This window comes from Monodon monoceros, unplaced genomic scaffold, assembly GCF_005190385.1.
Source record: "Monodon monoceros isolate NGI ecotype Baffin Bay Population unplaced genomic scaffold, NGI_Narwhal_1 Super_Scaffold_11, whole genome shotgun sequence".
In the NCBI taxonomy this organism is placed as follows: Eukaryota; Metazoa; Chordata; class Mammalia; order Artiodactyla; family Monodontidae; genus Monodon; species Monodon monoceros.
Window position 1 is genome coordinate 114,357,489 of NW_021703767.1, and position 27,716 is coordinate 114,385,204.

The following is a 27,716-nucleotide window of genomic DNA, read 5'->3' on the forward strand; positions in this document are numbered from 1 at the left end:
GTAGGCAGCCACTACCAAAGAATCCAAATATCTAAACTTGAAACCTATTTGCAGTGAAGAAGAGGAGGTTAACGCCTAGAAGTGTGTCAGGCCAGGGTGAACATGGTGGAAGAGTTCAAAGAATATGTCTTAAATCTTGGGCTTAACTTCTAGCTCCTGGAAGTTTAAAAAGTTTTCTTAGATCCATTGTTTTACATGCAAAATGGAGTTAATGCCTTCAGTTTAGTGTCATTGTGAAAATTTATTTTTTGTTTGTTTTTAATGTATGTGAAAGCTTCTAGCACAGTGCCTAGCACAAAGATACTCAAGAGATGTCAATTTATCATGATTATTTTGAGGGGGGCCCTGATTCGGAGCTCACGTCACTGACACTGAAAATTCCTGGAAGCCACAGCACTGATAGGTGGGAACTGCTCAAGGATTCTACCCTCCATAAAGTTTAACAAAAGGTATTCTTTTTTTTTTTTTTGTATCTTATTTATTTATTTATGGCTGTGTTGGGTCTTCGTTGCTGTGCACGGGCTTTCTCTAGTTCCAGCGAATAGGGGTTACTCTTCATTGCAGTGTGCGGGCCTCTCGTTGCGGTGGCTTCTCTTGTTGCGGAGCACGGGCTCTAGGTGTGTGGGCTTCAGTAGTTGTGGCACGCGGGCTCAGTAGCTGTGTCTCATGGGCTGTAGAGCGCAGGCTCAGTAGTTGTGGCGCACGGGCTTAGTTTCTCCTCGGCATGTGGGATCTTCCCGGACCAGGGCTCGAACCCGTGTCCCCTGCACTGGCAGGCGGATTCTTAACTACTGTGCCACCAGGGAAGTCCCATTAACAAAAGGTATTCCTAATCACTCCTCTCCAAAGTACAAAATATTGGCAATAAAAACTTATGAAGTCTCAACTAAACCCTCTTAGAACCTTGCAAATAAGTCGGTAAAACACTGTTCTTTCTGGGTTTCTTGGTAGCCAGTTACCCTCTTCAGAGATTATCCTGTTCTCCCCCTTCCTTTTTACCTTATTTCATTGCCTGTTAGAATCTCTATGACTGATGTCTCAAGGTGAGAAATATTTAAAGCCAAATTAAACAGTTTCAGTTTTTTTAACATCTTTGCTTAAAAGTTGATGGGAGAGGGGTGGTTAAATATTGACTGGAGAGACTGTAAATTTCAATGCTGGATGATACTGTGATCATTTCCCACCCTCAGTTCATTCTCCCTCAAGGTTACTTCCTTTGGTTCCTTGAAGAGTTTAGCAGCTGGCTCTCCAAATGCAGCCATTCTCTCCCAAACTACCATTGTTATAATAGTTGATTTTAATATTCATTGCAAGCAACCATTCCAATATCCAGCCGTCTCAGTTGCTTTCCTCCAATCCTCCTGCTTTCCACCCTACTTAGGCCACTCACTCCCATGGTCACACCTACTAGTCTGCTAGGGATGACATGACAAAATACCACAGAATAGGTGACTTAATCAACAGAAATGTGTTTTCTCACATCGATGGAACCTAGAAGTCCAAGATCAAGATGTTGGCAGGTTTGGTTTCTCCTGAGAACTCTCTCCTTGGCTTGCAGATGGCTGTCCTCTCGCTGTGTCCTCCTATGCCTCTGTGCACAGGCACCTCTGGTATCTCTCTGTGTGTTCAAATTTCTTCTTCTTACAAGAACATCAGTCAGACCGGATTAGGGCCCACTCTACCAGCCTTGTTCTAGCTAAGGCCCTCTCGCCAAATATAGTCACGTTCTGAGGTTATGTGGCATCAACATATGAATTTCAAGGGAGCAAAATTCAGCCCAAAATATACCTCTAGATTGTCTCCACCAATTACTGAAACATCTTAATCTCTAATTCCAGCATCCCTTCTTCCCAGTCACTGCCTTCTATCTTTCCAGATCTCTTTTGTTTCCATTTTTTAATTGAAGTATAGTTGATTTACAATGTTGTGTTAATTTCTGCTGTATAGCAAAGTGATTCAGTTTTATATATATTATATATATATATATATTCTTTTTTATATTCTTTTCCATTATGGTTTATCACAGGATGCTGAATATGGTTCTCTGTGCTATACAGTAGGACCTTGTAGCTTATCCATTCCATATGCAAGAGCTTACATCTGCATCTTTCCAGCTCTTGATCTCTCTGCTACTCAAAACCAGTAATTCTTCAACCACACTGGGACACACAATCTACAAATCCAACCCCTTTTTTACTGTCCCTCATATTCTTTTGTCCTTACTTCCCTCCTTCTTCCTTCCACAGTCCATCACTATAATCACTTTCTTATATATATTCTTGATTCCTTTGTCCCCTTCCCTCTGTTTATGATACTTGCCTGGCAAACTCCCAATCCTGGTTGATTCCAGCTTTCTTACTACTCTCTGCCCACACCTCTGCAGTTGAACTGCACTGGGAAAAGCACTTGACCATGCTGCCTAGTCTCACTATAAATTCATGACCTCAAGAGGGCCTCAGTGCCTGCCAGCATCTGCCCCATCTCTCTAGACCGTTCACCATCCTGCTTTCCTAGGCAACTGTTTCACACCTTCTCCTCTCCCTCCAAACCTGTAACATCCTCTCTCCGTCTTCATTCTCAGCTGATAAGCCTGCTTCTGGTTTTAACTGAGAAAGCAGAAGCAATCAGAAGTTCCCACACCTCCAATTCCTTATGCTCTGTCTTCCTTCTGTTCCTAAGACAGAGCTGCCCAGGCTGCTAGCTCAGGCCATCTCCTCCATCTGTGCACACACTCCCACTGCTTCCCATTTACTCAAGAACACAGCTCTAGCAATTCTCCCCAGTTTCTCTCTTCTACTCCCCTCCCCTCCCCAACCCTCAACAAGAATATTCCCATCAGTATAGGAATGTGCTATAATTTTTTCCTTTAAACTTTTTCCCTGGACTCCCACTTTCCCTCCAGCTAAACTCTCCAAAAGTGTTACCTCTTCTCTCTGTATCCAATTCCTCTTTTCTCATTCTCTCATGAACACATTCCAGTTAGACTCATGTCTGTCCCACCACTAAAGGTCATCCTATCAAGCTCATTGATGACCTCCACATTGCTAAGTCCAATAGCCATTTCTCAGTCCTCCCACATTACTCGCTCTATAGGCAGCCTTAACTCTAATTGATCACTTCTTTCTCAACTAGGAACTCGACTTCCAGGCTAAGCTCTTCATTCTTCTAACTCACTGTTCACTTCTCAGTCTCCTTTGCTGACTCCCCCTCTTGTCCCCAAACTCAATTCACTGGACTTCCCAGGACCTAGTCCTTGGGTCTCTTTCCTAACTACACTCATTCGTGCATAGTGTTTCATGTCTTTAAATACCATGTATACACTGACAACTCTCACATACTCCATCCCAGACCTCTTCCCTGAACTTCATATCTGTGTATCCAACAGCCTAATTGGCATCTCCTCTTGGATTTCTAATAAGTGTCTCAGAACTAGGTATGTCTGAAACTGACCACCTCATCTTCCCCTTCCAACCCTGCTCAACCTGCTGTTTTGCTCATTTCAGTAAATGACAACTTCATTCTTCCCGTTGCCCAGGCCCCAAACCACGTGGCCATCTTTGACTCCTCTCTTTCTCTTCCATTCAAGCTGTCACCACATACTGTTGGCTCTATCTTCAAAATATAGACAGAATCCAGCCTTTTCTCACCATCTCTGCTACTACTGTCAAGGTCTGAGCCACTATCTCCCATGGGAAGCCTGGATTGGTGAAATGGCTTCATCTCCTTTCTTTCACCCATACCCTTCACAGCCTAATCACAACACCACAGCCAGAGTGAGCCTTTTAACGTGTCATTTTTCTACTCAAAACTAATCTCAGATATTACTGCTCTTCCCCTCCCTCTCTTGGCTGCAGTAACAGTAGTCTCCTCACTGGGGATCATTCTACCTCAGTGCTTTTGCACACTTGCTATTTTCTCTGCCTACAGTGCTTTGCCCCAAGTTCTCTACAGGGCTCACACCCTCTGCTTCCTTCAGCTCTTTGCTCATGTCACCTTCTCAGCAAGATCTTCCCTGACCACCCCATCAGAAATGACATCCCCAGCCCCATTCTCTGGCACTCTTGCTTGTCCTTCCTTGACTTATTTTAGCCACACTTACCGCTACCTGATAAGTTATATGTGTTACTTATACGTATTTTTTATTGTTAGTCTCCACTATGGTAGAATGTAAGCTGCATGAGGGCAAGGATTTTGGACTTTCTTGTTCACTGATCTCTCTTCCCAACCCTTAGAACAGTGCCTGACACATAGCAGGTACTCAATAAATATTCAACCAAAGACGTTGTTGCTCTCCCCATCATCCCCAAAGCTCTAGTAAATGTGATTTTAGGTTGCTTCTATGTCCCTGGGGGGAGGGGGTACGGAATCTAGTGACCAGACTTTGTTGATGCACTTTGCTAAAAACACTACAGGAAGAAAAAAAAATCACATCCATTAGGGGGTGCCACGAAACCTCTTTGGAACCCACCATAGTTTGACTACTAGTTTCTAGTTTGTTTTATTTGAATCCCAATGTGGCTCCAAGTAGCTCCATTTTTTAAAAAATATAAGTATAATACAATTTTAAAGTATTCATGTAAAAATAAATTTTTATTCTCTTGAATTAAAAGCAGTTATGTTATGGAGTGTTAATACTTTCTGGAGGATAATACAAATTAAATATAAATACTTCCGGGGCTTCCCTGGTGGCGAAGTGGTTGAGAATCTGCCTGCCAATGCAGGGCACATGGGTTCGAGCCCTGGTCTGGGAAGATCCCACATGCCGCGGAGCAACTAGGCCCGTGAGCCACAACTACTGAGCCTGCGCGTCTGGAGCCTGTGCTCCTCAACAAGAGAGGCCGCGACAGTGAGAGGCCCACGCACCGCGATGAAGAGTGGCCCCCGCTTGCCGCAACTAGAGAAAGCCCTCTCACAGAAACGAAGACCCAACATAGTCAAAATAAATAAGTAAATAAATAAATTTATTAAAAAAATACTTCTAGGGTTAAGATTTTCAGGGTTCATGACACAAAACTCTTTGGGTATTGAGAGGAATAAATAAGCAGACTTTACTTCTGATCTCTGTACCATTTTGACCATCATGTTCCTATAACTGCTTTTTTATTATTAATGACGGCTCCCATTTACTGCCTGCTCCTTCTCTATCACCTGATACTGTGTTTTGCACACATAATCCTGTTAACCCACACATTATCTTTGTGGGGAAGGTACTGTTTTTTAATCCCCATTTCACAACTTAGGAAGTTGAGACTTGAGAAAGTTAAGTTAAGCAGGGTTCTGAGGTTGCCAGCAGAAAGTGGCAATGAGGTCAGGCAGCCCTTGAATCCTTTTGTTTTGTTTTGTTTCATTTTTGGCTGTGGCACGCAACTTGTGGGATCTTAGTTCCCAACCAGGGACTGAACCCGGGCCCTCGGTAGTGAAATCACAGAGTCCTAACCACTGGAACGCTGGGGAATTCCCAACCCTTGAATTCTTTTTTTTTTTTTAATTAATTTTTATTGGAGTATAGTTGCTTTCCAACCCTTGAATTCTTTACACCACTGTCTACATTATCTTTAACATATTAGTGCCAAGATTCCTTCCCATAATCTCCTTATGTCATCAGAACTATAGGGATCTGTAGCTCTTTAAATTTAGGGCAATAACTTGGAAAGGAGTAGAGTGGACTTGAGGACACGGGGAGGGGGAAGCTGGGACAAAGTGAGAGAGTGGCATGGACTTATATACACTACCAAACGTAAAATAGATAGCTAGTGGGAAGCAGCCGCATAGCACAGGGAGATCAGCTCGGTGCTTTGTGACCACCTAGAGGAGTGGGATAGGGAGGGTGGGAGGGAGGGAGACGCAAGAGGGAAGAGATATGGGGATATATGTATACGTATAGCTGATTCACTTTGTTATAAAGCAGAAACTAACACACCATTGTAAAGCAATTATACTCCAATAAAGATGTTTAAAAAATAATAATAATTTGGAAGGGAGAATTCCTAAATTCACTTCAAACTTATTACTCATAAAGTCTTAATCAAATTACCCAAATTCTTTTACCTCTTTTTCCTAGGCAGTAAGAGATATGAATTTATTCCTGTTATTATTTTATTGCGAGGTAGAGATAATAGATGTGAACTCTTTAGAGGAAAGCAGTACCAGTCTTATAACAATAAACTCATCAACTGTGATGTCTTGTTTTCCTAACTCACCAGTCTTTCCCTTTCTTTGTCCTTTTTGTGCCCCCTGCAGTTTAAACAGTGCTTGGTGAAGAGTGAGCATACAATAAAGAACACTGAATAAAAGACAGATACGTAAAGTCAGAATATTTGAGCAAAACGCACATCCGGTGCCAATATAAGATCCCTTGGTAGTTTTCTCTTTAACCCCCCTGTCCACTGTGGGGTGAAATTTGCCAGACTCCATTCCAGCCGCCCCCCTCCAACTTCCTTCAGCAAACATGCCCAGGATTCAGTCTTGAGTGCTCTAATCCAGAGGAAAATGACTTATTTTAAAAAGCAGTAAAAACACCACATTCCTTTGGCACAGGATGAAGACCAGCTCAGCTTTTCAGCCGTTGATCTTTGTCTATTGTTCTCCAAACAGTAAACCACTATTTCCACACCGACAGATTGCAGGCTGCAGTTCTGTCCGAGTCCTGGGCTCCTCATGAATATGAACTGAAGGGCTCTGACCCAGAAAGTGGTAGGTAATCTCTGGGAGGGGGCAGGGGGGGAGACAGGTAAGGAAGAAAAACAGGCTTGATGTAATTCTACACTCTTGAAATCTCCTGCAGGTTCTGAGCAGGGTAACATGGGGTCTTGGAAATGTGGAAGCTGCCTGAGTAGTCTGCTGATTCCTCTTGCACTTTGGAGTATAACTGTAAACATATTATTGTATTTCCCCAACGGGCAAGCTTCCTATGCATCCAGCAATAAACTCACCAACTACGTCTGGTATTTTGAAGGAATCTGTTTCTCAGGTATTATGGTAAGTGTGACTTTGGAGACTTGGGATTGCAGAAGGGGGAGTTTTTACTAAGCATGAACTTGTTCCTAGTGAAAATGATGAATCATGGAAAAATCATTCTTCTAATCCTTGGTTTGGGTTTGGAAGATGGATGGGGGTGAAAAGGCAGGTAGTCCATAAGGACTTGGAGGGTAGCTTTGTTTTCAGTAAGCTGCTTACTTATGTAGCTCCAGCAATGCAGGAAATTAGTCCTAATGAAAGTTGGTGGGACACTGGCCTATAGAAATATCATATCCTCGTGAAAGCTGTGTGTCCACTTATGCTATTTAATCTCCAGTGGCATTGCTCTTTCCTAGAAAGGATTTTCTGTCTGTACTCAGGATTTCTCTAGCTTGGAGTGGTATTAAGACAGTGGGAAAAGCAGAGATTTGAAGATTCAGACAAACTTGAGTTCCAGTCTAAGCTCTGTCATTTGTGTCATGAGACCTTAAAGCAAGTTACTCAATGTCTTTGGGTGGGTGTTGATGAAAACTAAATCAAAGTATCCACAGTAAGAATCCATGGATGTTTTTCTGACGACTTTGTGCTCTTTAAAAGCAAACTGAGAGCAAATCATGTTGGCAACTCAGAGGAAAAGAAGTTTTTCCTGATCATATCATTTCTAAAAAAAAAAAAAAAACACACTGTGTACTGTAAGCTTTCTATACCAACAAGAATGCAAAAAAGAGAAAAGAAAATCCATTATAATCTATCTCTACATCTCTGTGGGTGTTTAATTATTATAATATTTGAATAAATATGTTGGAAAGCAGTTTCATTTATTTGTCATTTTGCACATTAAATTAATAAACTTTGAAATATGAATACACAGTGCTGCTGAAGGTGCTATGTGCTAGGTACATAATGACTGTTGGTGGTGGTACTATAAATAAATGCAAGCCTTTGGGAGACATTTTTCATATGGTATATTAAGATCCATGAAAATGCTTATGTCTTTTGACTTGGTAATCCTAAACCTGAGCATACATTCTGAGGAAATAATCCAGAATAAGGAAAGAAATTTATACATAGATGTTTGTGGCAGCATTATTTATAATAGCAAAAAACTACAAGCATCCTAGCATAGACATGGCAAAATAGATTATGGTCCATTCACTTTATAAAGGATGAAAATTGTAGTTATGAACACGTAGCAACATGGAAAGCACATGTTATTTTATATTAAGTGAAAAAAGATATAACAAAATTGTGAATACATTATGATTGAAATTATGTAAAATATACACATGTGGGAGTACATACTTAAAAACATGTGAGAGTAGTGGTATTTTGGGTAATTTTCCTCCATTATTCTTGAGCCCTCTGTACTGCAGCTATATTTTACAACAAAAAGGGAGAGAAGTTTCTCTTTAAACACGGGCTATGCCTGTGTTTCTCCTTTGGCACAGGACTCTAGGATCTAGGTCTAATTATTTCTAACAATATTGTAATGAGGCTGGTTACTGCACCTGGTTTATTGTGGCTTATCTTGTCATTGTTTCTCTCAATATATAATTGTAATAAGTGGAAGATTTGCAAGACATTACTAAAGTTAAACCAGAATCTCTTTAAAATTGTGTTAATTAATGGTGTTGAAAGGAGGAGAATGTAAGACTGTTTGCTTATATTCCATGTAAAATTTAAAACTGTAAAAAGAACCTATTCTCTAGTTTTCACTGTCTAGGAATTCTTGAAAAATATTCTTTCAAGATCAAATCCTTTTTGGAGAAAGGAGAGGAATATAGATAAATAATTAAATGGATAGATAAATAAATGATGGCTGAAGGAATTTGGAAACTGGAAATATTCACTACAAGGAGTAAAATAACAATGAACTCAACTACAAGATTCAGTACTGAACAGTAGAAGGAAAGGATAGGTGGAGAATTTGCCAGAAGCAATTCACAGTCCATACCTGCCCAAACCAAGGACTATAATCTTGGGTTGACCAAAAAGATAGTTCCGGTTTTTCTGTACCTGAACGAACTTTTTGGCCAATCCAATAGTAAAGAAACCCATGTTCTTTCCGGAACTTGAGCCCTTTCTCTAAGATACCAAGAAAGGGAAGTAGAATACACTGAATTCTCCCAGTTTGTTGGCTTCATACAGACAAAACCCACTGGAAAATCTGAATCTAAGATGATCTGAATACTCGGGGAAATTGATTTTACTTTATTTTGGATTAAGAGATTTAGTTTCAGAGTAACCATACCTTTCACCTGGATTCCCAGAGGGCAGTAAATAGAAAGAGGATGGCAAATGGCAAAGTCTGGTGAATGGTTTTCCTTTGTCCTCCACAACTGAGTCAGTGAGAAGTGCGTGCTTGCTGCAGAGGGTGCTATTCTCATGTCCATACCATTTGCCCCTCCTTAATCATTAGCTCTTGATAACTGATAACTATGATAACAGCTAACATTTATCAATCACATGTTATGAATCAAGCACACTATTCAAAATTTTACGTACAATAGCTCATAACAACCCCAAGAGGTGAGTTCTCAGCACCATTTTGTAGGAAAGGACTCTGGAGTGCATACAGTTATTAAGTGGCAGAACTGGGATTTGAACCCAGAGCTACCTGATCCCAGAGTCTATGCTCTGAAACACTGTGCTCTGATTATGAGCATGAATGCAAACTAGTATTCCATTTCTGATATCTTTTCTCTTCCCTACTATAGATGCTTATAGTAGCAGCAATTCTTCTTGTACTGGAGAATGATAACAACTATAAATGTTGCCAGAGTGAAAACTGCAGCAAAAAATACATGGTAAGAACAATAGCGTTTTGAGGATGGTTGAGTGTGCTCTGGCTTTCTTTCCTCTCACTTGGGGACATGAAAATATTGACACTATTGTACCCTCTCCATCATCCTTTCAGTTCAGAGCCCAAGAGTTTCCTCCAAATATTATCTATTTTGTCTACCGTTTTCCTCCACTTTTGCTCTACTGATATTCTTCTAGCAATTCAATATTTAAAGATACATGAAATTAGAAAATAAGATTACCTTTTCCTAACTGGGTTTCTGTGAGTCTATTTTTTCCCTTATCAACTTTATTGAAGACTAATTTACATATAATAAATGCCATCCATTAAAAGTGTAAAATTCCATGAGTTTTGACAGTTAGCTCTACCCATGAAACTAGCATCATAGTCAAGATATGGAACATTTTCATCACCCCCAAAAGATAATCGTTGATCTCTTTTTGTCATTATAGATTAGTTTGTATTTTATATAAATAGAATCATACAGTATTGGTCTTCTGTATCTGGCTTCTTTCACACAGCATTAGATTTATCTCAGAGTTGGGTATATATGATGTACATTTTTAAAGCTAGAACTTTAAAGATAATTAAAATAGAGTCAAGAGAGAACAATACAGCCACATTTTCTAAGCCTATGCTCAACACACAGGCACTGGGTTCCTGTATTTCCACCATCATCCACCTCCCCCTCCTCCTGTCATCATCATTTATTCATATTTGCATAGCACTTCATAGTTTGTTCACATTTACCCAATGAATTATATCATTGCTACTCCTGTTTTATAGATGAGTCACCTGTGACTCAAAGAGAATATGATTCATTAACTAGGAGGAGCTTTGCCAGAGGCCTGGGAGGCATTCTTTGCAGCAGTGGTTCCACATGTTGTCTGCACATTGCAATGATCTGGGAGCTTGGCCTTAGAATCCCACCCCCAGAGACTCTGACTTAGTTGGTCCGAGGTGCAATTACATTTAAATATGTGGCCAAGATGGTGTGGCTTACTTTATTTGACTGTTGCTTTTGGAAGATTAAATTCGTTGTTTAATTCACCATTGTGCCCCTAGTGGGGAAGAATTAGAAGACCAAAATACTCTCCTTCTGTGTGTGTGTGTGTGTGTGTGTGTGTGTGTGTGAGTCTACTTTCTTAACCAGTTGAATCAAACATCCCCCAGTAACTGTTGGTATTATACTACAGAAAAGCTTTCAAAATGGTCTAGGTGAAGCAATGGATTCAGGTAAATTTTAACCTATGTACTCAGGGAAATTCTAGAAAAGAAATGTTTGTACCGTTAAGTATCTAATAAAAATCCATGTGTTCAATTTGCCTTAGCTCATTATTAGCATCTCCAGCACAAATGGATGCTAGAAATAGCGTAGAGTCTGGACACTGTCATAGTCAACATTGGATGAGATGACTGGCATCTCAGTGGAAAGAGCAGGAGGAAGGGAGAGAGGATTTCCTGGATTTTCTGCTTGGTTCTTTCAAAGTATGCTCTAGGATAGGGGTCCTAACTGATATGCCCCCAGATGCCAAATAGCTGATGGCAGTGAAATATGTAGACATTAGAGCAAATTTTCTATTTAAGGAAGAGAGGGAGCTGCTACTCAGGTCCAGCCAATTGCTACCACTACAATATTGGGCAATAATTCTCAATTTTCAATAGGAAGTAGAAATATGGAGTTTTAAGTAAAACTTCACAACTATAAAATGTTGGCAATTAATTTTCATTTAAACTAAATAAAACACATCTTGCAGGCCAGATTTGAGTCTGCACCAGTTTGTAACTTCTGAAGCTCTGGAATGGAAATTTAGGTCATCTAAGATTCATTTTGTAGAGGAGAAAAAAAGTTTCCTCCACCCTCTTTGGGTCCCTGGTTGGGTCTGAAAATTAATCTGATGACAGGTTAACATGAGAAAAGCATAAAAATTTTATTGAATTTTTACATGTACATGTGTGATTTCACAAGAGAATGAAGACCCTGAAGATGTGACTAGAGCAGGAAGCATCTAAACTTTTTAGATAAAGAAATAAGAACTTTGTGAAGAATTGACAAGACAGATTTGGGTTAGGGATAGAAAAAGGTGAAGAAGTAACTAGGAAAATAAGGTTTAGTTAAACAACATTTATTTATACAGAGTTCTTGGCCCCAAATTTTAGTCTCTGGTAATAAGAATGTCTTCCTTCCTCCAGGTGCAGGGAGGGTATCTTTCACCTGGGCGTTTTATGGCCTGTTTCAGGGAAGAAGGGTGAGAAGGTCAGGGAGGTTAGAGTGAACTTCCCGCTTCTGCCATTTCCACAAACTCCTTCGGCTTAAGATATTAATATGCCAAGGTGCCATGTTTTGGAGCAGCACGACCTGAACCCCATTCCTTTGTGGTGTTGCATCTTCTGCCAACATTCTGTGGGTTGTTATCACTGGAAAACAAATACTGGCCAAATAAGGGCACTTGAAATAATAGATAATATTTTGATTATGCTTTTCACTTTTCAAATAATTTTTATATGCATTGTATCCTTTAATTTTTGAAACAGCCCTATTATGTAGGCACTGTAACCATCTACATCATCTACGTTTTACGGACAATGACACTGTGACTCAGAGAGATTCTTATTCCCACTTTATTTTGAGGCTTACTTCGATTGTGCAATTGTATCCACTCATTAGATTGTAATTTATACATGTATACATACATATATATATATTATGCTATGGTTGTAAATTCACCAAATGGAGAAATTCTTCACTGATCTTTCCAGCAAACTGCTTAAGGCCATTTGGTAAATAAGGAGCTCAATCTTTTGAAAACGTCCTTCTTCCTTTTTCAAAGATGACATTAGCGAATAGGTAAATATTTTTCACAAAGTATAACTAACAGAAATCTACTGTAAAAAAAAAAACTATTTATCTCATCCCATGACAAGGCAAAACTCTATTAACAATCAATATGAAAACATAACTTGAAAGAGCTTTCCATCATATGTGAAGTTGCCAATGAGATTACTAGTATCAAATAGGAAAAAAGCATAATTGTTCTTTCCTTCTTTGTGTTTTTAAAATACTTTTTTTCTGATTTTCCATAATGATCATGTACTGATGTTACATTTATAAAATAACTCCAAGCAAAGAAATATAATTTGATATAAACTTTGTTCCAAAACTTGCAGTGTTTTGTTCTTTTTCTGGTCTCAGCTTTTGAATTTATCAACTGGCCACTGCATGTTTCTGTTTGGCCATCCTACTCTCACTCGAAATCGACATTTTTTAAACTAAATTAAATTTTCTCCCAAACAATACTGCTTTTCTTGGCATCCCTATTTCTGTCTCCTTTTCACTCAAGTCCCAAACTCTGGAATTTTTTTCAGCCCATCTCCAGCTACTCATTTCCTCCTCAATGTCTTTTTGTCCAGTGTGTGTCTTTGTTGCCACAACTTGACGTTTTCTCCACATGGAATTCTTATCTGGGGGCTCTCTCACTTCTGGCTGGTGTGCCACCACTGCCGGAGTAATTTTCCAAAATCATTTATTGGTTCATGTCACTTCCTTGCTCAAAAATTAATTCCATGGCTTGTTAGAAAAAGAGCTATTCCAGGTCTAAGGCAGCATAAATTCAAACTGATCTTGGGACATCTTGTGCCAGGAAGCAAGAAAGTGTTCAAAGAATGATGGGGGTATGTTGAAGGGTACAGGAATTGACCTGAAGGGATGTTCCTTGTTCAAGGATGTTCAAGGGTTCCCTTGAACCATTTGAGCATCGAAAGGAATAATAACAATTATGAGTTATAACATAATGAATTAGAAAATCCATGCGTCCACAATATTACAGAAAGAGAGGGGCAGAGGAGAGAAACGGGAAATAGAAGTTCTTCTGTACAGAAAAATGATAACTTACAAATGCAGGAGAAATGAAAAATTAGAGAAGCAGTACATTACAACCGCTTCTTGTGATAATCGGTGATCAGTGAACATGAGGGTCATCAGTAGATGCTAAATCCACCTGTTGACATGTCTTTAGGGAACAAGATATGACACAGTCTCCAAGTATTACCTCACAAATGCCTTCCTAACAGCAAAGTAGAAAATGGACAGTTATAGATCTGAAGGACACCACTTTAACCAAGAGATCAAATTTAGCATCATCCGTAGCAGTGAGAGGCCCATAGTGTACCCACGCCAATCACATGTTCTTTTTTTTTTTTTTTTTTTTTTTTTTTGCGGTACACGGGCCTCTCACTGTTGTGGCCTCCCCGGTTGCAGAGCACAGGCTCCGGACGCGCAGGCTCAGCGGCCATGGCTCACGGGCCCAGCCGCTCCACGGCATGTGGGATCCTCCCGGACCGGGGCACGAACCCGTGTCCCCTGCATCAGCAGGCGGACTCTCAACCACTGCGCCACCAGGGAAGCCCCACATGTTCTCGTCAAAGTGTTTAATCCAAGTCCAATTGTGAGGAAACAATCAGAAAAGCCCTGAATGTGGGACTTTCTACAAGACAACTGGCTGGGATTCTTTAAAAACAATTTAATATCCTGAAAGAAAAAAGGCAGCAAGACTAGTGTAGATTAAAGGAAACCAAAGAGATGTAAACTTGTGCCTAAACCTTCATTGGATCCTGTACAAAAAAGGAATAACAATTGGAGAATAATAGAATATCTTTATTCTTGGGACATAAGTGCTGGTGCGTTTAGGGGTGAGATATCCCAATGTCTGCAACCTACTTTCAAATGGTTAAGCGACAAAAATGTAAATAAATATATGTGTTTGTCGATGTACATATACATACCGAGAGAGAGGGAGAGAGAGCAAGCAAAAATGGTAGCAGTCACAAAAGTTGAGTCTAAGAAAAAGGTACTATACTTTCAACTTTTTTGTAGATTTGAAAAAAAATTTTAATCAAAGGCTGTGGGAGGAAAATCCACTTACTCTGAAGGATGAAGTCCAGTCTCCTTGATCCAGCATCCAAGGCCACCTTCTGCCTGGATCTCCCAAGTTACACTCATGTTATAAGTGATATAAGGGCTGGATTGTGTCTTACCAGCCCTGCTTTCTCAGTTTTAGCACCATGCCAAGCTTCTCCCCTCTACGCATCTGTAGGAATCCCTTTTAGATCAGATCAATCTACTTAGTCTCACAACTTAGCTTGTATGGATCTGGCAGTGAACATTGCTCATTCTTTCTACTCAAATGAAAATACCCACCTCCCCTTCAATCCCATGCTCACTTGAGTATAAACATGACCATCTAGGCTAACACACGATATTTCCCCACATATTCCTGTGTGCGAACATATTCAAATATCATCTTCATAAGAGAAAAACAAGGATCATAGCTTTTGATTCTTAGACAACCCACCCTACCTAGAAAATAACATGTCTTCAATAAAGAAGTATAGATTGATTGACCACATCCTTTCATTGCATTTATGTATGAGTTGATCATTATTTCGATATCAAAGCTCCAGAAAAAAAGGGGAGAAATTTAGTAAATTAACTAATTTTCTCTATGGAATGCCAAAGAAAAAAATCATTTAAAAACTTATTTTTAAGATCAAGTGGGTTTGGATTAAATGTTTCCTTTTTTTCTGTGGACATTTGTTATTACACAGGCTGCAGTAGGCTTGGATGACTAGGGGAAGTTACCTATCTGATCACTTATTCACAATATCCCCTTGTCTCATTCTATGGCACTAACCTCCTTCTATGTTTAATTTAGACACTGCTGTCGATGATCTTTTCTGCCCTTGGAATTGCTTTCTCTGGATACTGCCTGGTCATATCTGCTCTGGGCCTTCTTCAGGGCCCTTACTGCCGCACCCTTGATGGCTGGGAGTATGCCTTTGAAGGCACTGCAGGACGGTAAGGAATAATTCCCTGATTTCGGAGGACGTCTGAAAGTCAGAAACACCTGGCTGCATGCCCATACTCATTTTCCATGATCACTTAGCGGTTCTGTGTCTACCTTAGTCCAAAATGTTCCTAATAGTTTACTAACGTCCAGACCAATTTGTTCCTACACTGAACTCTGTTTAGATCTTTTTTTCTCCAGTCTTTTAATGTCACATGCATTCACTATTTTAAGGCTGTCGTGGACATTTCCGAATGAAAGGCATGTTTCTGCCGTACTGCAGAACAGGGCTTCATCGTTATTGGGGTCTGGTAATTGCTGGAGCTTGGGGCTTGGGTGGTTCTGGGAAGTCAGTCTTGTTTTGTGGCCAGGCTGGACATGGAGTCTGTTACAGATGTGAAAGGGCTTGGCTGGGAGAGAATCACAGGGCCGTTGGATGGTGCTATCCGGAGCTATACCATTAGGGGCCACACGGAGGTAGAACCAGGCAAGGTGGGCAGCCAAGTGAGATCCAGGGACATGAGTAGGTGCAGGAGTTTGTGGAAGGAGCCAAGAGCTTATGGAACATGTACTGAACAAGAGTCCTAGGGGTAGCCTTGCTCCGAAGGCTGGTAGTTCAGTCAAGCGTTGAGGGACCCAGTCCTGGATCACAGAATGCCTCACACTGGCATTGTGCTGGCTCATGGCCCTACCAGCTCGGGAGGGAGCAGGGCCCAGACAGAGATACAAGAAGATCTACTCAATCTCTCCCTGTCTTGTACTGCACAGACAATTCCAATGGAATAAAATGAGGGAGTGTCGGTACCATTCCCTGGAGAAGTTACACTTTCTTCTCAAATCCCCATGGCTGGCTCTATTGTTCAAAGCCCACATCCATTTGGAGTTTTACCTGCTCACCTCAGCCTGCACAGCACAACTGCTTCTGTGCCCATAGCTGCCTTTATTCTAAAGTGTCCACGAGGTACCCCATGCTGTGAGCAGAGCTCTCCCTCAGGTCAGGAGAACCTAGAAAATTACTTCAGGTCTTTCTGAACACTTGGAGGAGACACTCCTTTGGGATTGAAAGGGCTCAGGAAAGGGGACCCTAATGTAGAAAGTCCCGCTGGGTACAAAGAGTCGTTCTTTATGCCACCAGCCCCTGAACTTTTCCCCACCTCCAAAACAAGTAAGCCTCCAATTTCAATGCAGGAATCTCAGGCTGCCCACATGCCTCTTCATTCCTCCTTTAAAGTTGCCCTACATATTTGTATTCACCTGATTCCAGCTCTATAAAAGTGTTTAGAGGTGAAAAATTGGAGGCCACGAAGGGAAGCTAAGTTTCTGGGCCCCTAAAGAAGTTTCCAAGGCTTGGTGAATGCAAGGTGGAACAGCTGTTAATGTTGAACAAATCAGCTGAAAATTGCCCAAATCACCTCTTCATGTGTACATTTATTCAACAAATATTTATTAAGCGCCTACTATGTCCCTGCCTTGGATTAGGTGCTAGACAGTCAAAGATAAATTACACAGGTTCACTTCCCTCTAGAAACTCACACAGATTTGACAGAACGTTCTGCTGAGATGGAAGCCTTAGAATGAACATTGCCCTTAGAGCACAGAGCTTCAGTGCTTGTAGATCTGGGTTGAAGTCTCCCGTCTCCTACTTACAAACTGTATGGCCTTAGACAAATACCTGGATATCTCTGAGCCTCTGTAAACTGGAGATAATAATCATTCCTACCTCACAGAACTGAAAATTAAACAGAAGTAAAGCACAGCTTAGACTTAATAAATTCTCGACATGCCAGATTTTATTATTAAAATCATTACTTTGCATAACCTTCTATACCACATGATGGTCTTCCATCTGCCAAGTTGACAGCAAGTTCAGCCATTAAGTTCAGCCACTGGCATGGTGACCAGCGAGGATCCTGCATCAGTTTCATTCAACTAGCATTTGTTGATCTTTGCAATGCCCCAGGCACTGCCTTAGGCCTTAGACATGGCCATTTAGAGATGCATAAATCACAACAGAGTTCTCACAGTACACCGTGTAGTGAGGAACTAGATACACAGATATAGCTATAGATAGAATTATAACATAACGAAGTACGTGTTTTGTTAGAACGGTGTATAGAAATTGTGGAGAGAATGAGTATCAGGGCAAATTTCTCTATTCCTTCCAGACCCTGATAGTGAATTTATGACTCATTCTGTTGATACAAGAAGAATAAATAGGACCGTATCCTAGGAGAAAAAGAGAAATCCTGCAAGGCATCTTGCTTTAAAGTGTTGGATGATCTGTGCAGAGTATATACTGGGAACAGTCTAGAGTAAGGATCTGAGACTGAGTTAGGAGTAGGAGGGTGTATGAAGTGGGTCTAAGGAAATGATAACAGGAAATTACATCTGTATTGTGCTTTATAGGTTCCAAAGCATTTTTACATACGTCTCATCAAATGTTCACAATAACCCTAGGGTTAGATATTTTATACCCATTGCCCAGATCAAAGAGGTAAAATCCCTGGCCCCAGATCCTACAGATCCAGGAGTTCTGACTCCATATTCAGTGCTGTTTACCCCTTGAGACCTAAGGTCCATTAACAATACCAAGAAATTCTCAGAGTGCCTCTGAATGTCCCAGAGCATAGAGAATAAGAAATAAAGAAAGGGAGGAAAGAGAGAGTTAAGGACCACTTGGCTGGCACCAAGGTTGCTTGAATTGCTGTTTTGAAAAAAGACATCTTGCTATCAACAAGATATTTACAAACAGCTCTGCCCTGTAACTGGGCTTGATTGTTTTTGTGGGGGGGATTTTTTTTTTTTTTTTTTTTGAGGAGACCAGTTTTTAATTTCCATTTAGTTCACCAAAGAGAGTGTCACTCTTGGAGAAATGCTAATGGCCATAGCTGACCTGGAAGTGGGCAAAAGACAGGATAATTCAGCATGGTTTTAAGACTATCTTAAACGCGGAGGTGGTTTAATTCTGAAAATCCTGTGCTACGCTAGACTGATTAAACCATTCAGTCTTTTGCTTTTCCACCTCATAATCTCAATCTTTTTAAGAGCTGCAGAACACACAGTGGACCCCAGACCAGCAGCATCAACATCACCTGGGAACATAGAAACACGAAGTCTCCACCCCATCCAGACCTTCTGAATCTGAAACTCTAGGCTGGGACCCAGCAATCTGCATTTTCACAAGCTTTCCAGATAATCTTGATGTATGCTCAAATTTGAGAACCATTGTTCTAAAAGGCTTTGGGACAGAGTCTAAGAATAATAGCATCATCTCTCTTTGCTCTTTTACCACCTGTGTGATTTTATATCCAGTGCTAGCTCAGCCCTGTCCCTGATAGCCTAGGCTAACTTTGGACTCCTAGGAAATGGGCAATCTCTACCTCTCTTGGTATTGACATGTGAGGCCTTTCATTGCTGTTGAACTCTTCAGTATGCATCTTGCCTCCTAAGTGAATTAGAATTGTCTGAGGCAGGCACCATGTTCATAATAAGCATAGCCCTGTGCTGTGCATACTATGTGTTCAATTGTGTATCTGAATAATTTTATATATTCATTCACATTTAATAATATTGTTTTTAAATCATATATCAGTATCTTAATTTCCCAAACATATGAAAACTTGTAGCCTTCTTCCTTGGACCAAGTCTTTAGGCTTGGCCACGCATCATGTTGACCATTTCCTTCCTCTCTCTCAGTTTCCTTACAGATTCTAGCGTATGGATTCAGTGCCTGGAACCAGCACATGTAGTGGAGTGGAACATCATCTTATTTTCTATTCTCATAGCTCTCAGTGGTCTTCAAGTGATTGTCTGCCTCATCAGAGTAGTCATTCAGTTGTCCAAGATACTGTGTGGAACTTATTCAGTCATCATTCAGGTAACAGAACTCCACTGGCACCTGTACCTCCTCCATTTTACCCCCACTGTCCAGGACTCAATGGATCTTGTTGGAAGGATTTTAGAATTCCATCATTTTCTTTCCACTCCTACTGCCCTCATGTTTACTCAACCTCTAATACCTCAATTTTTTCTAATATTCCGATGTGTCTGTTGGCTTATCTAAATGGATCGAATCGATGGAATAACTATAAAATCACATTCCATGTTGTATGGTGAAAACACCACAGGTGTTTTAAATGAGCAATGTTTCTATGTAGAAATAACTCAAAGCTCAAAGAAATCTTACCATTTATTGAGAATGTCCCTGTTCATAAAATAGTCGAAGGCTCACAACCTAATCCCAGTGATATAATTTCTCTTTTGAATGCTGCTACATTCAAATAATCCTTTCTTATATTGAGTCATTAGTGAGTGGTTTTGAAGAAGAGAAATATGTCTTTATCCTATTGAAACAACTTCTGCTTCATCTGCTAAAATATTGTTAATTTAATTATGGTGGGAACTGCTAAACCTATCCAGCAAGTCCAGAGTAAAGAGAAATCACGAATGAGACATCTTATACCTTGTTTAACAACGTATAATGTATAATACCTTTCCTAGTAGTTTCAAGTAGATATTTTCCTATTCTATCATGTTTTGCATATAAACTATAAGTTTAAGTTGCTACTTGGATTATGGATTATTAATCAAGTCAAGTTTACTCACTTTGTTTCTCTTTCTTTCTTTCTTTTTTTTTTTATAGCCTGGAATCATTTGAATAAGAACAAGAATGTTTTTCTTTATCAAGATATGGTCATCTACCTTGTGTCTATTGTTTGGACTTGAGGGCCATATTCAGATGATGGCTTTTTTCTCCAGTTGGTATTTATTGTCCTCACTGGAAGTGCCTTCCATTTAGAATTTTTTTCTAAAGCTATATGTGTCAGGATCTTCAGAAATGTTCATACCCTTTGATCAAATAAATCCAACTTCTATAACCTATCCTATGAAAATAAATAAGAATACGAGATAAAACTTTATGCAATTACATATATTTGAAAATTATTTAATATTCTGGAAAATTAGAAATACCCAGAAAGTCTAACTTTAGGGGAAAGATTAAATAAAACATGGTACTTTGGTTGTAATATTATGTAAAATGATGATTTAAAGATTATGAGTAGTACTATGTGAAAAAGCAGATTACAAATTTATGTTTACAGTATAAGCGTAACTATCCAAAACAAACAAAACAAAACCAAATAACCAAAATACAGGATAAAAACTAAATCTAGATGGATTTACACAAAAATGTCAGCTGTGGTTGATTTGGGTCATAGGTGACCCTTCCTACTTGTCTATATTTTCCAAGTTTTCTTTATTATGTTTTACTATTAAAATACTTTTTTTAAAAAAACATATTTTTACTATTAAAAGGTTTGCTATTTTTCCAACTTTTAAAGGAATACACTTTTTCCAAATGTTTTCCAACATTGACTATCTGTAAACATCACAGAATAACACTTCAATCAATGTTCAGTGGGGAAAGCAGTGAGATAGATAAGCCACAAAATGTTGTACGCAAATTTATATAATCTAATTGAGCTCTTGGCATTATTTTTTTTAAGATCTTTATTGGAGTATAATTGCTTTACAATGGTGTGTTAGTTTCTGCTCTATAACAAAGTGAATCACTTATACACATACATATGTTCCCATATCTCTTCCCTCTTGCAAATCCCTCCCTCCCACCCTCCCTATCCCACCCCTCTAGGTGGTCACAAACCACCAAGCTGATCTCCCTGTGCTAATTGACATTATTTTTTTACTCCTGGTGGTGAGTATGATGAGCTACAAGAAGTAGACTTGAAATGAATGAGCAGTTGAGGACATGCTCAGTGGGTTATAGAAAGTGACCACTGACCAGTTGATACCTGTTTCATGGAGAGTTACCACTAAATATTTATTTAAAAAAATTTTTAAAGTAAAACATTTATGAACTTTCTACTTATACTTGGCATGACCTTCTGGAGGACAGCTGTCGTGTTTTATATTTTTCCATCATCCGTAGGGCCTAGCCCAAAGCAGACATAGGAGACACTCAATGTTGGACATTCATGCCAGGCTCTTCTGCTCCTCATGGCTGCTCTGCTGAGTACCTGTCTCCATCATGGACCCATTGGGCCTTAACACTTCCACCACTTCCCCATTGCCCTCCTCCATGGACACTGTCAACATTGCTCTACCAACGCCTGCCTGGCAGTTGTAGCCAGCAGTCTGGAGAATGCCTCTCTCCTTGGTGCCTGCTCAACCTATAGCCTCCTTTAAGATAGCTGCCCTGTTCACAGCCTTTGCTGAAGTGAGCATCTTGAAAGCAAGCCATGTTGGGTACCACATGACCCCCATGACCTGGACTCAGCTGACAGAACTGGGACCGGCACCCAAGCCATGGGCAGCCTATTGTCACTCTAGTGGCCAATGATTTAGCCTAAAGTGAAACACTGTCCAAATGAGATTGGTGGTTATTCTTGCTTGAAAATTTGAATTATGAAACCAAAAATGAAGCCACGCAGACATTGCTGCCAGGAAAACAAAGGATGAGGAAGAAAGCCAGCCAGAGAGTATCTGATTACTCTATGAAGTCCACAAGCTTGTCATATGCAGCATCCTCTTTCTCCAAAAGGCTCCTCAGTCCTCTTGTAAATGAACTTCTGGCAGGTCAGCCCCACCAGTTTGTCACTAAGACTGTCTCCATTGCGTTTAGATTCATCATGGTACCATACATTGAGTGGACCATGAACAGATGTCAGCTGAACGACTCTACCACAGAACTGGAAACAATGTCTAACAACAGGGGCACAGTCAAATTCAGTACAGTATATCTATCAGTAAATCAAATATTAACACAACCACCCAAATTTTGTATTTAAAGAGTGTATGCTGATGATGCAATTTTAAGTAAAAACTGTATTTAAATCTTTGTGCGCAGTGTGAACCCAAATTTTAAAATAAGCATACAATTACATGTAGACGTTTACGTGTATAAACGTTCAGATACGTAGAAAAATGACTGGAAAATACCTAAATGTTAATAATTATCACCAAATGATGAGACTATGAGTTATATTTCTTGTCTTTACATTGTTCTATATTTTCGAATTGTCCTTGCATTACTTGAAGAATTAGAAAAAAAATGTCATTTAAAAAGCAAGTATCCTCTAATCCTTTCTGTAAAATCCATTTGAGGACCTTAAAATAGGAAAGAACTGGACATGAAGCTATGTGTGTGATAGCCCTTTTCCTTACCTTTTTTAGAAGATACTCTTTCCATTTTTTAAGTCTCATATTGAATATTGCCAACTAATCCTAATTAAGAGTGATTTCCATTTTGTTCATTTATGCTCCTATATTTATTATCTCTCTCTTATTTTCCTTGCTTCTTTCTCATTGTACTTTTCCTGACTTCTTTTTTTGTTGTTGTTAGTTTCTGCTTTATAACAAAGTGAATCAGTTATACATATACATATGTTCCCATATCTCTTCCCTCTTGAGTCTCCCTCCCTCCCACCCTCCCTATCCCACCCCTCCAGGCGGTCACAAAGCACCGAGCTGATCTCCCTGTGCTATGTGGCTGCTTCCCACTAGCTATCTACCTTACGTTTGTTAGTGTGTATACGTCCATGACTCTCTCTCGCCCTGTGACTTCTTAAATTGAAAGCCTAGCTTATTAATTTTTAACGTTTCTTCTTTTCTTAAAATAAGCATTTACGACTATAGTGGTTCCCTTTTACCTGCTGGAGATACGGTCCAAGGCTCCCATTGAATGCCTGAAACCACCAGTAGTACTGAACCCTATACATACTATTTTTTTTCCTATACCTATAAACCTATGATAAAGTTTAATTTACAAATTAGGCACAGTAAGAGAATAACAACCACACTTAATAATAAAATAGAACAATTATAACAATATATTGTAATAAAAGTTTGTGAATACGATCTCTCTCTCAAAATATTGTTCTGTACACACCCTTCTTCTGCTGCTGCTTATGATAACATGAGATAATAAAATGTCATGATGCAATGAGATGAATGATGAAGGGATTGTGATGTAGAGGTAGGCTACTATTGACCTTCTGACCCTATGTCAGAGGAAGGATCATCTGCTCCCGGTTCTCATGGATCATTGGGCCATGACGATATTGATGATGATTGGCTGTCAGGAGTGGACGATGTCAACGGCTGGGGATCCCAGGCAGGACAGAGCAGGGCAGCATAAGATTTCATCACACTGCTCAGAAGGCATGCAATGTAAACCTTATTTAATTGAATCTTGAATTTTCCACTTAATATTTTCCATTTAATATTTTCAGACCTCAGTTGAAATCACAGAAGGTGAAACCACAGACAAGGTGGGGACTAGTCTATGCATTTTTCTTTAAGTACTGCTTTGGCTGCATCTCACAAGTTTTGAAATGTTGTATTTAACTTCTTATCCAGTTATGAATATTTTCTACTTTTCTTTATGATTTATTTTTCAAGCTATGAATGTGCTTTAAAATTCCCAAATATATGAGTTTTTAAAATTTTTTTTAGATTTCCACTTTATATGTATTTTGATCACAGAATATGGTATATATGATTCGGATACTATGAACATTTTTAAGACTTGTTTCATGGCCAATATTTATAAGTGTTCTATGTACTTACAAATTATGTTTTCTTCAAATATTGGGTGTAGGATTCTACATGTGTCCATTACTTCAAGCTGTTAATTTTGTTGTTCATATGTTCAGTATCTTTTCTTTTTGGTTGTTTGCTTGATCTAGGGTTTCATGAGGATTAAATGATTATATTTATGTACACTAACTTATAATATCTATCTATTATATATGTATGTTTACATAACATATAATATACATTTATATATTTTATATATATAAAGCAGTGTTTGGCATGGATAAGATATATAAGTGGCCTAAACATAGTGGTTTAAAATGTACTCTGGAGTCAGATTGCTCAGATTCACATCTGGGCTCTGACTGATTAGCTGGTTGACCCTGGTCAAGTTTACTTAACCTCTCTGTGCCTCAGCTTCTGAATCTGTAAAACAAGAATAATAATAGAGTTGCTGTGGAGATTAAGTGAGTTAGTACATATAAAGCTCTTAGAACCGTGGTGACTTAAATCTGAATCCAAGTGCAGCTGGGGCAGATTTGAAATGGCTGGACTTGGAAATGCCACAAATACCTCAGAAGGGAAAGAAGGTGGAAGAAAGTCACAGGGTCAGAGGGACAGCACAGGCTCAGGAATCTGGGGAGAGAACACAGGCAAAGGTAAGGGGTTGCTAGGCTAGATAGAGTGAAGGAGAAACCAGCACTTCCTTTTATCACACGCTCCGAGACTGTGAACATAATCGCCATCACACTCAGGTTCCTAAAACCCCTGCCTCTGGTCAATACACTTCCATCCCACTGAAAAGCTACAAGGAATAGAGGCAATTCTAGGTTACTGTTATGAAAAACACTACGTATATTCAGAAAGACTCCTGCCAGTTCTGCTTCCTGCTTTGTGAGATGAAAATGGGAATTAGGGATAAGATTCCAGTACTTGCAGGAAACCAAGGCAAGGAGTCACGCTTGAGGGTGCGTAATGGGGCAGGTGTGGAAGATTCGCAAACCTGTTCACTCAAGTAAGAGCCAATCCATGCCTGACCCAAGGAACACAAGCAATACAAGTTAAATGATTTTTCAGGGTTAACATAAAAACACACACATGCATGCAAGTACGCACACGTGCACACACACACACTTCCAATTTCATTCCCGCCTAAAATCACATTAAATTTACAATAAAGTGTTTTGGTTTTTTAAAGACATAAACTAACAAATATGGGGAAATTAGGGAAGGAGACAACAGCAATAAAAGTTTGGAAGCTACAAAGCATATTGATGATATGTAACTGACAAAAACAACTCAAGAAACATGAAAATCCCAAGTTATCACTGGAGGAAACTGAGAAAACCTGATTTACACCTTGGAATCTTCAAAAGACTCCCAAATGGATAGCACCAGATTCCTCTGGAACTGGGAGTAAAGGAAGACCTCTAAAATGAGAGGGATTGGGTGCATCCCTGTATCCCCTCTCCTCTCCATGCCACCGGGAAGGGGCAGACATCTGAAAGTTTATTCTCTGGAAAAGGTAAAATAGAGGGTCTCTGAATTTGAGAGACCCAGATTCACCAAAGATAGGTCTACTACACCAGAACCAAAGAGATTAAGTGACTGGTATATCCTGAACGATGAATGCTAAGGCACACCCACCTCCAATCCCTCTTAACCCACTCACCTCTCAGAATGCTAGCAGCCAGAATTTTACTTTCCAACTTGGAGCCTCTTTCTAAGGAGTCTGACCAGTGCAAGAGGAAAAATGTAGATTCTTACTGTGGTAGGCTGAATTATACCCCTCCCCAAAGGCCCATGTCCTAATCCTTACGCCTGTGAATATGTTACCTCGAAATGGACTTTGCGGGTGTGATTAAATTAAGAATATTAAAATGGGGAGATTATCCTGGATTATGCAGATGCATCCAGTGTAGTCACAAGGGAGGCAAGAATATCAGATTCAGAGAGAAGATGTAAGAACAGAAATGGAAATCGGAGAGAAGAGGAGCTGCTACAGTGGTGGCTTTGAGGATGGAGGGAGGGGATCAATCAAGGAATGCAGGCAGCCTGTAGAAGCTGAAAGAGTCAAGGACATGGATTCTTATCTAGAGCTCCCTGAAAGAATCCGGGACTGCTGAAATCTTGATTTTAGTCCAGCGCCACTGATTTCGGACTTCTGCTCTCCAAAACTCTAAGACAGGAAATTTGTGTTTTATGTCTCTAAGTTTGTGGTTATTTGTCACAGTAGCAATAGGAAACTATTATAAATAATCTGAAATTCCTCAATGATATTTAAATTCCTCAATAAATGGCTCACCCAGCTCACCACGCAGCAGTGAAGTTCAGAGCCAATAAGCCCTACACACACACACACACACACACACACATTCAATTCCAATCAGCTCTTTCTTCCATTCATTGCCATCACCAGATAGACAGGGATCCCCAGATGCCTGATGAACGCCTCCTACAGGGAAGTTAGAGACCAAAACAAATTTAAATAAAGACCAATTTGGAGGAAACCAACTTGGAGAAAAGAAAGCTTAAAATATATATATATATAATTCATTCCTCAGAAAGATAAGAGAAGATTCTGTGTTCATGAAAAAAGAAGAGAATGCTATTTAAAAAGGAACATTCAAGGCTTCCCTGGTGGCGCAGTGGTTGAGAGTCCGCCTGCCGATGCAGGGGACACGGGTTCGTGCCCCGGTCCGGGAAGATCCCACATGCCGCGGAGCAGCTGGGCCCGTGAGCCATGGCTGCTGAGCCTGCACGTCCGGAGCCTGTGCTCCGCAACGGGAGAGGCCACAACAGTGAGAGGCCCCCGTACCGCAAAAAATAAATAAAAATAATAAAAAGGAACATTCATAGAACAAAAGAAGAACTCTTGGGAATTAAAAAGATAGCATAAACAAAAAAGTCAGTAGAAGATTTGGAAAATGAAGTCAAGGTGTTACTCAGACACTAGAGCAGAGAGAGTAAGATTTTTTTTTTAATGGTGCTAAAACTGAGAAAAATAAAGAACCTGTCAGTCTGAGGAGTCCAATACTAAATAACAGGAATTTCTATAACAGAGAAAATGGAGGACAGAAATCATTATAATTCAAGAAAATTTCATGAAACTGAAGAGCATGAGAATCCAGATGGGAAGCTTATACCAAATGATGTTTAAAAACCTCCAGCTGAAAGAGGGTCATCTATGTGCTTCCAGAGAAAAAAGAACAGGTCACATATAAAGTATAGGGAATCGTATATTGGCTTTAAGCTTCCGAACAGCTAAATTGGACAAAGACTATGGAGCAATGCCTTTTAAATTCTGAAGGAAATTATTTCTATGATACATGATACTTTCTCATGAGTCAGTTCTCAAAAAAATCCCCCTTCCAAGAAGCTTCTGGAAAATGCACTCCACCAATGAAAGAATTCTTCTTCCTTCAAGAAGAGGAAGAAATAGAATTCAGGAAACAGAACGTAGAACACAGGAGAGAGGTTAGCGGAATCCACGGAAAGAAGGGAAGACTGTTCCAGAGCAACACCTGTTCGCCAGGTGTAGAGCAACCAGCTCACTG

General features: G+C 39.8%; 1 protein-coding gene across 1 annotated transcript; it reads left to right on the top strand.

The window, feature by feature from the left end:
* Positions 1 to 348: 348 nt before the first annotated feature.
* TM4SF18 (transmembrane 4 L six family member 18) lies at positions 349 to 20,630 on the top strand. Its single transcript, XM_029214558.1, has 7 exons — positions 349 to 449; positions 6,595 to 6,693; positions 6,785 to 6,978; positions 9,675 to 9,764; positions 15,472 to 15,614; positions 19,300 to 19,480; positions 20,246 to 20,630. Exons 3-7 carry the CDS (start codon positions 6,802 to 6,804, stop codon positions 20,258 to 20,260), a joined length of 606 nt encoding a protein of 201 aa, XP_029070391.1. The 5' UTR covers positions 349 to 449; positions 6,595 to 6,693; positions 6,785 to 6,801; the 3' UTR covers positions 20,261 to 20,630.
* The last annotated feature ends 7,086 nt before the right edge of the window (positions 20,631 to 27,716 follow it).